The sequence below is a fragment of the Symphalangus syndactylus genome, chromosome 24, assembly GCF_028878055.3.
Source record: "Symphalangus syndactylus isolate Jambi chromosome 24, NHGRI_mSymSyn1-v2.1_pri, whole genome shotgun sequence".
NCBI lineage: Eukaryota > Metazoa > Chordata > Mammalia > Primates > Hylobatidae > Symphalangus > Symphalangus syndactylus.
Genome location: NC_072446.2, coordinates 23,285,732 through 23,297,740, shown reverse-complemented (window position 1 = coordinate 23,297,740; position 12,009 = coordinate 23,285,732). Strand labels below are relative to the sequence as shown.

The following is a 12,009-nucleotide window of genomic DNA, read 5'->3' as shown; positions in this document are numbered from 1 at the left end:
GCCTCCCAAGTAGCTAGGATTATAGGCGCCCACCACTACACCTGGCTAATTTTTGTATTTTTAGTACAGACGAGATTTCACCATGTTGGCTAGGCTGACTGCAAACTTATGACCTCAGGTGATCCACCTGCCTTGGCCTCCCAAAGTGCTGGGATTACAGGCGTGAGTCACTGCGCCTGGCGAAAGTGAGTGAATTTCATCAAGAGTTCTCAAAATATAGGTGCTTTCAGTAGCTTTTCATGGTATTTTCCTCTAACCTACCAAAGAAGCTCCTCTTTACCTGTCCTTAGATAATGTGGCACCAGAAGTGAACTTAGATGCAACAGGTAAATTTCTCCACAGTTTCTTACCTGTGGTTGTCATTCCTACAACCTGGGCATCTTTAAGAATGTGCAGGTCTTCCTGGAGTCTCAGCTCGGCCATTCTTTCTGCTGATGTGCGGTACTGGCGTTCATAGCTGAGGATCTTCCGGCGGGTGTCAGCCTGGTACAACTGTAGCCAGAGCCTGGAGAATGGGAAGAACCAAGGAAAGAAAGCCACATGCTCTTTGAGAAGGTGGAAGAACCCCATTCAGTGTGTCCAGTGTATGAAGTGAATCTTGGACCCCTGGAGCATAGTGACAGAGAGATACATTCGGGGACCTAAGAATCCAAAATGCCCAACAAAAAGATGTGCAGAGTGGTCAGGAGCTAAGGAAAGGGGTGAGATAAAGAACAAAGGTTAACTATGGGAAGAAAATAAGAGACTTTAAAAACTTTGGGAAGAATTTCTCATAAATTCTCCCAGCTGCAGCATCCCTGCCTAATTTCCCTCCCCTCCTCTAATTCTCCATAGAGTATTTATTTTATTAGTAAAACTGATGATGTCACTAATTGCTGTAAAACTTTCCAACGGCTTTCTACTACTCTTTTTTTTTTTTTTTTTTTTTTTTTAAGATGTAGTCTCGCTCTGTCACCCAGGCTGGAGTGCAGTGGCGTGATCTCGGCTCACTACAACCTCCACCTCCCGGGTTCAAGCGATTCTCCTGCCTCAGCCTCCCGAGTAGCTGGGATTATAGGTGCTGGCCACCATGCCCAGATAATTTTTTGTGTTTTTAGTAGAGACGGGGTTTCACTGTGTTAGCCAGGATGGTCTTGATCTCCTGACCTTGTGATCCGCCTGTCTCGGCCTCCCAAAGTGCTGGGATTAAAGGCGTGAGCCACCGCGCCCGGCCTCTACTACTCTTTTTTTTTTTTCCTGTAGAGATGAGGGCTCACTATGTTGCCCAGGCTGGTCTTGAACCCTGGGCCTCAAGTGATCTTCTAGCCTCAGCCTCCCAAAGTGCTGGGATTACAGGTGTGAGTCATTGTGCCTGTTACCTCTCTGTTCTTTTCTTTCTGAGTTTTTATACCCACTTGTAACTTTTTATTTGTGGAATTATGTGATTAATTTGTTACCCTGGATAGACTCCATAGGCTCCATGAAGGTAATAATTAATTTGTTACCCTAGATAGACTCCATAAGCTCCATGAAAGTAGAGCAAAGTGTCTATTCTATCCCATGGCTGTATCCCTATCACTCAGCTCAGTGGTAGTGCTCAATCAATAATTAGTTAACATCACTGAAGGTCTTGGAGGTGAAGAATGTTCCAGGAACAGAAAAGGAACTCCCTGGGGAAATTACATGGGTTGGCTGGATGTGGAACACAGTACCTATAAAGCTGCCAGCGAGAACTGAGGTCCAGCTGCCAAACATCCTCGATCTCATTGGCCTCGGCTGCAGTCATGGTGTTCAGTTTGCGAAGCTCATCCTTCACTCTTTTTTTCATTTTCTTTTTCTGGTTGCGCTGGGTCTGCAGACATCAATACTAGGCAGGGTACTGTCTGAGCAGAGGCAGGCTTGGTTTTAAGCCCAAGGCAGGGGCCACAGCACATAAGAAAAAGGGCTGGCATCCCTGATTAATGTCAAATGTCTTACATTCTCCCAACAGCTCTTCCACTGTAGAGTGGCTAAACAAGGACTCTGGAGCCAGTTTGCCTGGCTTCAAAGCCCTACTCTACCTCTTACTGTGGGACCTAAGGTAAATGACCTAACCTCTGTGTCCCTCAGTATCACCTTCTATAAAATGGGAATAATAATGGTATCTCTTTATAGGATTGTTGGCTTGTCAGGAGTAAATACATGGAAAACATTTATAGTAGTACTAGCACTAGTTATCATTAAACATCTTTGACCATGGCCTGTTTCTTGTTCCTAAAATGTATGCCATGAAAGTCATGGGGGTGGTACTTTCTTGTTGAATGCTGTACAACCAATGCCTAGCAACTGGTGCTTCACACAGGAGTTGGCACAGTGCCTGCTAAAACGGTCCTACTGCCATCGTATCAACACAGTACCTTTAACAAGTGGTGGAAAGCACTGTTTATGAGAAAGTGCTCTCTTCTCTCGCAAGTCAGACAGATGTCACTAAATAAACATCTTCCCGCTGCTTCAAAACGAAACAAATCAACCTTTCCTGATGCCTCCTGGGAGAGATGCTGATTCCATGCTTCTAAGAATTGAGATCATGACTCTGCTCACCACATATAGTGATACTGAACTGAACTAGGAGATCAGGTGCAAAGCCAGCACTCAGGTGAAAACTGCATCCAAAGTTGCCCTTGAAAGTTCTGAAATCATTGGTAAGGTTTACAAATTCTATTTTGAGTATCTAATCCTTGATCATCATAGTTATGCATGGTAAACAGTGAGGATTACTAGTCTCCACCAAAAGGAGCAGAGGGAAGGCTACATGAAGACACCTGGGCATTCATACAATTCTAGCTTTAAGAGAAGTGTCAAATTCCAGGGTGAATGAAGGAGGAATATTCCATCCAGCCTGGAATTCTCGCTTCATTGCTTACTTTAATCCTCTAAAATCTTAGTACATGTTCACAAACTCATTTGAAATAGAGAAGACAACACTCCTGAAGGCATTAAGTACTGAGACCGTGTTTAACCTGACTCATATGTGCTACATTCTTCCACAAGTTCTACAGAAGCACTTGGCTACCTGCTTCCTGTCAGATAAGTTGGCATTTTTTGCCAGAGGCCCTCTGAAGAACTGTCATATTTATATCCTTGGGAATTACTACACCCATCTCATACCAGGGGTAGGCTGTAATACGGGTACTTAGCTAATTGTAATGGTGAAGTGAATATACTGTATCAGAAGTGGGGGAAAACAAGTGGTCAGAACACTCTCAGGCCTGTTTCAACCCAAGGAAGTGAGTTTACCTGCCACTCTCCTGTGGCTTGCTCCTGTCCAGCTGCTGTCCCAGGGCCACAATGGTCTAGCCTCATGGCCAGAAGCATTTTAGCCAACTCCTGGTCTGCCCCACTCTCTTCCTTCTTCCGCCGCTGGGGCCTCACCACCTCTTCTTCCTCAATTACCCGGTCTGCTTGAATCAGGTCAGCTTCCTCTGCGATCTCTATCAGCGAACTCTCCTCCTCCCCTTCTTCCTCCTCATTCCCTTCTGCCTGGGCTAAGAGAGAGAAACAGGCAGGACAGAGATGAAAACTCTTTTTTTTTTTTGAGACGGAGTCTCGCTCTGTTGCCCAGGGTGGAGTGCGGTGGTGCGATCTTGGCTCACTGCAACCTCTGCCTCCTGGGTTCAAGTGATTCTCCAGCCTCAGCCTCCTGAGTAGCTGGGATTACAGGCAACCCCCACCACGCCTGGCTAATTTTGTATTTTTAGTAGAGATGGGGTTTCACCATGTTGGTCAGGCTGGTCTCGAACTCCTAACCTTGTGATCTGCCTGCCTCGGCTTCCCAAAGTGCTGGGATTACAGGCATGAGCCACCGTGCCTGGCCAGAGATGGAAACTCTTGAAGCTAAGGGACAGAAGACGGCACCTACAAGAGCTCAGATGCATGAAGACATTATCAAGGGTTTATGTGATTTTTTTTTGAGACGGAGTTTTGTTCTTGTTGCCCAGGCTGGAGTGCAATGGCGCAATCTCGGCTCACCACAACCTCCACCTCCCGGGTTCAAGCGATTCTCCTGCCTCAGCCTCCCAAGTAGTTGGGATTACAGGCATGCACCACCATGCCCAACTAATTTTGTATTTTTAGTACAGACAGGGTTTCTCCATGTTGGTCAGGCTGGTCTTGAACTCCCGACCTCAGGTGATCTGCCTGCCTCAGCCTCCCAAAGTGTTGGGATTACAGGCGTGAGCCACCGCACCCAGCCCTATGTGATTATTTTTGAGAAAAGAAACTAGAAGGAATGAGAGGAGAGTTAGGAAAGGCTTAGGTCTCCTTATATACTTTTTGTTACACGTTTTACATTTTAAAAAATCATATGAATGTATGCCTTTTAAAGAACGGTTTTCGCTGTGCGTGGGGCTTATGCCTGTATCCCAGCACTCTTGGAGACGTCAGGTGGGTGGATCACCTGACGTCAGGAGTTCGAGACCAGCCTGGCCAACATGGTGAAACCCCGTCTTTACTAAAGATACAAAAATTAGCCAAGTGTGGTGGCACATGCCTGTATTTCTAGCTACTTGGGGGGCTGAGGCAGGAGAATCGCTTGGACCCAGGAGGTGGAAGTTGCAGTGAGCTGAGATTGTGCCATTGTGCTCCAGCCTGGGCAACAGAGCGAGACTCCATCTCAAAAATAAATAAATAAGGCTGGGCGTGGTGGCTCATGCCTGTAATCCCAGCACTCTGGGAGGCTGAGGTGGGCAGATCACCTGAGGTCAGGAGCTCGAGACCAGCCTGGCCAACATGGGGAAACCCCATCTTTACTAAAAATACAAAATAAGCTGGGCGTGGTGAGTGTGCCTGTAATCCCAACTACTTGGGAGGCTGAGGCAGGAGAATTGCTCAAACCTAGGAGGCCGAGGTTGCGGTGAGCCGAAATCACGCCATTGCACTGCGGCCTGGGGGACAGAGTGAGACTGCGAGACTTGGTCTCAAAAAAAAAAAAAAAAAAAAAAAAATAAATAAATAAATAAATAAAATAAATAAATACAAAATAAATAAATAAAGGTTTTACTTATACCAAATACATATACAATGGAGGGCATACAATGTAAATATGTAATATAAAGGATAACAAAAATATATAAAATGAATACCCAGTACCTTCCACCCAATTTAAGTAGAAAACTGCCAAATTTTTTGAAGACCTTTGTTAGCCTTCCTAACCTGAATTTTACTCATTTCCTTTTTAAAAGATAATAATGTTACCACATTTATACTGTATCCAAGTAACACATTGTCTAGTATATATGTTTCCATAACTTGCCTTTTTTTTTTTTTTTTTTTTTAGACCATGTCTGTCACTCAGGCTGTAGTGCAGCATTGCAGTCATGGCTCACTGCAGCCTCAACCTCCTGAGCTCAAGCCATCCTCTTGCCTCAGCCACCTAAGTAGCTGGGACTATAGGCACGCACCACCACACCCAGCTAATTTTTTTTTTTTTTTTTTTTTTTGGTAAAGACAGGGTCTCATTATGTTGCCCAGGCTGGTCTCCAATTTCTGGGCTCAAACGATCCTCCTGCCTTACACTCGCAAAGTGCTGGGATTACAGGCATGGGCCACCATGCCCGGCTAACTTGCCTTTTTCATTCAGCATGTTTTTGAGATTCGTGTGTGTTACTGTATATGCTGTGATTCATTCCTTTTCACTGTTGTACAGTATTTCATTATCTGAGTTGACTTAATTGATCCATCCATTGAAGAAATGCTGATGAACATTTGAGTTTTCTGATTTTCTGCTATGATAAAGTGGTTACGTAAATTTAAATATCCCCAGCAGCAGTGCATCAGAGTTTCCATTGCTTCAAATTCTCATCAACGTGGGGTTATATCAAACTTTAATTGTTGCCAAACTGGTGCGTAAGTAATAGTTATCTCATTGTGGTTTTAATTCCTCTAGTTTTTAATGAGCACTTTTCATATATCTATTGAACGATAAGATTTCCTATTTTGTGATGTGCCTGTTAAAAGTCTTTTATCTCATTAGCCAGGCGTGGTGGCACATGCCTGTAATCCCAGCTACTTGGGAGGCTAAGGCAGGAGAGGAGAATCGCTTGAACCTGGGAGGCGGAGGTTGCAGTGAGCCACTGCACTCCAGCCTGGGCAACAAGAGTGAAACTCCATCTCAAAAAAAAAAACTATTTTATCTCTTTTCCTTATATTAAGCTATTTGTCTTTCTCTGATTGACTCATACCTCTTTATTTATTCTGGGAATTATTTTTAAGTCTCACTGTTCTGGTATTTACTATATTCTACCTCAAGATTTGATTCTAGGAAGACATGCACTTCTTACCTGTATTCTCAGGTCCTGCTGGAGAAACACTTCGGGTAAAAGAACCGACACCAAGACCTAGCCACTCCAGCATCATGGAATGCTTCCAGTGCTGGAAGCAAATCCATTCACTATCCTAAGGAAGGAAGAATGATCATTTGTGAGGATTCTATAACAACCAATGTGAAGGCAGGGTCTCCTCAAAGAATCAAAAGCAGATGGGGGCATGGTAGCTCATGCCTGTAATCCCAGCAGTTTGGAAGGCCAAGGCAGGAAGAATGCCTGAGCCCAGAAATTTAAGACCAGCCTGGGCAATACGGTGAGACCCCATGTCTTTACCAAAAAAAAAAAAAAAAAAAGACTGGGAGTGGTGGCTTGCACCTGTAATCCCAACACTTTGGGAGGCTGAGGCAGGCGGATCACCTGAGGTCACGAGTTCGAGACCAGCCTGGCCAATATGGTGAAACACTGTCTCTATTAAAAATACAAAAATTAGCCAGGCATAGTGGTGCATGCCTGTAGTCCCAGCTACTCAGGAGGTTGAGGCAGGAGAACTGCTTGAACCCGGGAGGCAGAGGTTGCAGTGAGTGGAGATTGTGCCACTACACTGCGGCCTGGATGACAAAGCAAGACTCTGTCTCAAAAAAGCTGGGTGTGATGGCATGCGTATATAATCCCAGTTACTCAGGAGGCTGAGGTGGGAAGACTGCTTGAGCCCAGGAGGCCGAGGCCTCAGTGAGCTATGATTATGCCACTGCCCTCCAGCCTGGGCTCAAGACCCTATCTCAAAAGAAAAAAGAATCAAAAGTAATTCCCTTAAAGTTTATAGGCTGTACTATTCACCACAGCAAAGACATCTAATCAACCTAAATGCACATCAATGAAGGACTGGATAAAGAAAACGTGGTACATATACACCATAGAATACTATGCAGCCATAAAAAAGAATGAGATCACGTCCTTTGCGAGGACATGAATGGAGTTTGAGGGCATTATCTTTAGCAAACTAACACAAGAACAGAAAACCAAATACTGCATGTTCTCACTTATAAGTTAAATGATGAGAACACATGGTCACACAGAGGGGATCAACACACTGGGGCCTATCGAAGGGTGGACGGTAGGAGGAGGGAGAGGAGCAGGAAAAATAACTGATGAGTACTAGGCTTAATATCTAGGTGATGTACAGCAAACCGCCATGACACAAGTTTACCTACGTAACAAACCTGCACATGTACCCCTGAACTTAAAATAAAAGTTAAAAAAAAATTTAAAAAGAAACATTATATTGTCAAAAAAAAAGTTCAGAAGCTGCAAACTGGCATCTCCTTGGGCAACTGGAACATTTAACATGACTTGTATAGAATTTTAAAAATCAAAGGGCTGGGCATGGTGGCTCATGCCTATAATCCCAGCACTTTGGAAGGCCGAGGTGGGAGGGTCACCTGAGGTCAGGAGTTCAAGACCAGCCTGGCCAACGTGGTGAAACCCTGTCTCTACAAAAATTAGCCAGGCATGGCCGGGTGCGGTGGCTCAAGCCTGTAATCCCAGCACTTTGGGAGGCCGAGGTGGGCAGATCACGAGGTCAGGAGATCGAGACCATCCTGGCTAACGGTGAAACCCTGTCTCTACCAAAAATACAAAAAATTAGCCGGGCGTGTTGGCGGGTGCCTGTAGTCCCAGCTACTTGGGAGGCTGAGGCAGGAGAATGGCGTGAACCCGGGAGGCGGAGCTTGCAGAGCCGAGATCGCGCCAAGGCACTCCAGCCTGGGGGACAGAGCAGGACTCCGTCTCAAAAAAAAAAAAAAAAAAAAATTAGCCAGGCATGATGGCAGGTGCCTGTAATCCTAGCTATTCAAGAGGCCAAGGCAGGAGAATCACTTAAACCTGGAAGGTGGAGGTTGTAGTGAGCCAAGATCGTGCCATTGCACTCCAGCCTGGGATGAGAGAGTGAGAACTCTGTCTCAAAAAAAAAAGAAAAAAAAAAAAGGAATTTAAAAAATTTTCCAGCCTATTTTGACAAAATCAGGAGCTATGGCAGCAATGACTCTTTATTACTGAATGGCAACAAATGGCTGGAGCTGGGTTGCTACCACATCTGTTCCAGTTTGCCACAGTCCTCTCCGCTTCTTAATATTTCAAATCTAGATTGCTTCACTTATTTGTAAGACCTGAATGACCTCTGTAAGCTTTTGGTTTGTAATCTTGTAAATCAGCAATCTAATGATAATAAAGCTACCATTTCACTGGGTTCCTAGCCCGCCACTTTACAGAGACTGTCTCAGTTATTTCTTTTTTTTTTTTTTTTTGAGACGGAGTCTCGCTCTGTCGCCCAGGCTGGAGTGCAGTGGCGCAATCTCGGCTCACTGCAAGCTCCGCCTCCCGGGTTCACGCCATTCTCCTGCCTCGACCTCTCCGAGTAGCTGGGACTACAGGCGCCCGCCACCACGCCCGGCTAATTTTTTTGTATTTTTAGTAGAGACGGGGTTTCACCGTGGTCTCGATCTCCTGACTTCGTGATCCGCCCGCCTCGGCCTCCCAAAGTGCTGGGATTACAAGCATGAGCCACCGCGCCCGGCCGTCTCAGTTATTTCTTACAGTATCTTTTGAAGGCAGGCATTATTATTATCCATGTTTGATCACTGAGGATCACACGAACCCAAGTCACATAGTCAGTCTGCATGACTACATCTATCAACTCCTAAGTTCTCTGTGCTAGTTTGCCTCTGGTTATGATTTTGTTCATTTCATTTAACAAACACTTATAGTAGTTACTAAATTAATAAGTTTACAAATACTACCTTGCTCATCTAAATAACAATCCTGTAAGAACAAAGATCTGTAAGAAATTGCCTTTTTTGCAAATCAATATTATAGATATTGGCAATTTCATATGGTTCAACTTAATGCTTATTATTATCCCTATTTTATAAAAGAGGAAACAGCCACAGAAAATTAAGTAACTTGTCCAGAGCCAAGCCCAGACTAAAACCCAGCAGGCTGGTTCCAGAGTTTTGTTCCTGACCAGCATATTCAGCTGCCTCTCATCACAAAAGGGAACTTTGCACATTGTGGCAGCATCAGATTATCAAACAGCTGAAGTTTTGGACTGATGCTTCTCCTGGAGGCTACCTCAAAGTACTGAGGCCAGAGACATATTTGTGTCCCCCAGGATAACCCCTACCTGCACTGGTCCATTCATCAGACTTTCCCAGTGCTGGGGTGAGATGTACTTCTGCAGGTACTGTTCCCGTAGGACACCACGCATGGTGCACTCCAGGGTCTTGGCTCCTTCATGAAGCTCTTGCTCTGAGTCCTTCATCTGTGTCATGATCTGCCAAGAACAGAGGGACAGAAATGATGAGGAAATATCATCATTCCCCAAACTCAGTCCTCACCTTGAGGGAAAACAAAGCTAAGACTGGAACAGTAAGGAGGGAGAATAAATAAATAGACTAGTCAACAAACCAATTTCCCAAGGCACATTATTGTGGTTTTGAAACCAAAGAACTAGTATCAGCTGGGTGTGGTGGCTCATGCCTGTAATACCAGCACTTTGGGAGGCGAAGGCAGGTAGATCATTTGAGGTCTGGAGTTCAAGACCAGCCTGGCCAACATGGCGAAACACTGTCTCTACTGAAAATGCAAAAATTAGCCAGGCATGGTGGTGAGCACCTGTAATCCCAGTTACTTGGGAGGCTGAGGCACAAGAATTGCTTGAACCTGGGAGGCAGAGGTTGCAGTGAGCCGAGATGGTGCCACTGCACTCCAGCCTAGGTGACAGAGTGAGACTCTGTCCCTAAAAAAAAAAAAAAAAAAAAAAAAAAAAAAATTCAAAATGTCGAAAAGACTCCTACCAATCAGTAAGAAAAGAAAACAAGTAATGCAGGTTGAATATCCCTTATCCAAAATGCTTGGGACTAGAAGTGTTTCAGATTTTGGAATATTTGCGTTTATACTTACTGGTTGAGCATCCCAAATCTGGAAATCCAAAATGTGAAATAATGTTGGGCAGGGCGTGGTGGCTCACACCTGTAATCCCAGTACTTTGGGAGGCCGAGGCGGGTGGACCATGAGGTCAAGAGATCGAGACCAGCCTGGCCAACATGGTGAAATCTTGTCTCTACTAAAAATACAAAAATTAGCCAGGTGTGATGGCGGGCACCTGTAATCCCAGCTATTCAGGAGGCTGAGGCAAGAGAATCACTTGAACCCAGGAGGTGGAGGTTGCAGTGAGCCGAGATTGTGCCACTGCACTCCAGCCTGGGCGACTGAGCGAGACCCTGTCTCAAAAAAAAAAAAAAAAAAAAAAAGAAAGAAATAAGGTTGGCACTCAGAAAGTTTTGGATTTTGGATTTTCTGATTTGAGATGCTCAACCTACGCAAGAGAAAAACAAACAGGCCAAGAATACTGTGGCAGAGACTTCAAGCCTCACAATATCTGTTCTCTCTCTTTTCCTTAGTAATAAGAACTCAGATTTTGGATTGGGCACATTGCTGCCCAGCTAAAAGATGCCATTTCCCTGGTCAGTTGGCTCTACATAGAGGTGCTGTGGGTGGTATGGGGGAAGGAGCCTTAAGGTAGGGTGGGGATGGGCAGTGTTTCCTTGTCTTTTCTCCATCTTGAACTGTGAAGGCAAAGGTCATACCAAGGGATTAGCAGAATAGAATGCTGAAAGGAACCTGGGTCCTCCAGAGCTTTGAGGAGCCTCCACATCTACCCCGGGCTGCCTACCCAGAAAGCCATGGCTATCTTGTTTAGGTCCCTCTTGAACTACCTCAGATATTTCAGAGCTGGGACTTACACTCATGTAGGCCCTTCGGAGGTGCATGGGGAGGTTGCGGCGGAATTCCCGCTTGTTCCTCAGCTCCCTTAGGGTGAACTGCTTCAGGATTTCACTGTTGCTCCTTCCACCCACCCGCACAATGCTGGTCTTCTGACAATTGTAGATGCCTGTGGAGCAAAGTGGAGCACGGTAGGGTTGAGAGGAGCTTATGCTAGGTTCTCTCAGGTGAGAGCTGTGTGTATTTGGGATAGTCTGGTCCCTTAAGAGAATAAACTTCTGCTTAAAGGAAATTTACCCCATTAATGAGTGAGAAGGTCCCCGAGAAGATGTGACCTGCAGAGCAGTAAAGTGTAGCATTTAAAGAGTACAGGTTCTGGAATCAGACAACTAGGGATCCCACTCTTAGCTCTACCACTTATTGCTGTGTAACCTGGGGCAAGTGACTTGAGTCTCAGTTTCTCTGTCTGTGATTTAGAGATGGCAATATCTCCCATATAGGGCTACAGTCTGGATAAATGAAAGAAAATCTTTAAAGCTCCTAGCTAGGGCCCAGCACAAAGCAAGCACCTAGGAGATGTTACATATTTTTCACTCTGCAGATTTACTGATTGCTCATATGTTTTAGGCATGTGCCAAGTTCCGAAGATATAGCAGTAGAAACATAGGCCCAGTTTCTGATTTGTTATCATTTCTTTGTCTCTGGCAGGAGGTTACTCATTAAATAATATGACAGCAATAAATGTAGTGAGTACTCGTAGCAGGGGACATTACCTAGTCTGGGTGGGGTAGGGATCTATTTTTAAGAATCTAATATTTAAACTCAGACTCTTTATATCCAAGAATAAAGATTTATCTAGGTGAAAGGGAGGTATAGAAGAATGAAAAATAAAGGAAAAGCATATATTTATTCATCCATAATGTTATTTAGTATTTTTTGAGTGACTAAT

General features: G+C 44.8%; 1 protein-coding gene across 2 annotated transcripts in view; it reads right to left on the bottom strand.

Moving 5' to 3' along the window:
- The window catches only part of ZNFX1 (zinc finger NFX1-type containing 1), a 32,868-nt gene that overhangs the window by 8,513 nt on the left and 12,346 nt on the right, over positions 1-12,009 (bottom strand). For both annotated transcript variants that reach the window (XM_055265513.2, XM_055265514.2), the window contains exons 5-10: positions 11,081-11,229; positions 9,460-9,609; positions 6,297-6,411; positions 3,256-3,503; positions 1,692-1,831; positions 351-505 (exon numbers count right to left, since the gene is read on the bottom strand). In XM_055265513.2, the coding sequence (XP_055121488.1) occupies positions 351-505; positions 1,692-1,831; positions 3,256-3,503; positions 6,297-6,411; positions 9,460-9,609; positions 11,081-11,229 (957 nt within the window). The remainder of the gene's footprint in view (positions 1-350; positions 506-1,691; positions 1,832-3,255; positions 3,504-6,296; positions 6,412-9,459; positions 9,610-11,080; positions 11,230-12,009) is intronic.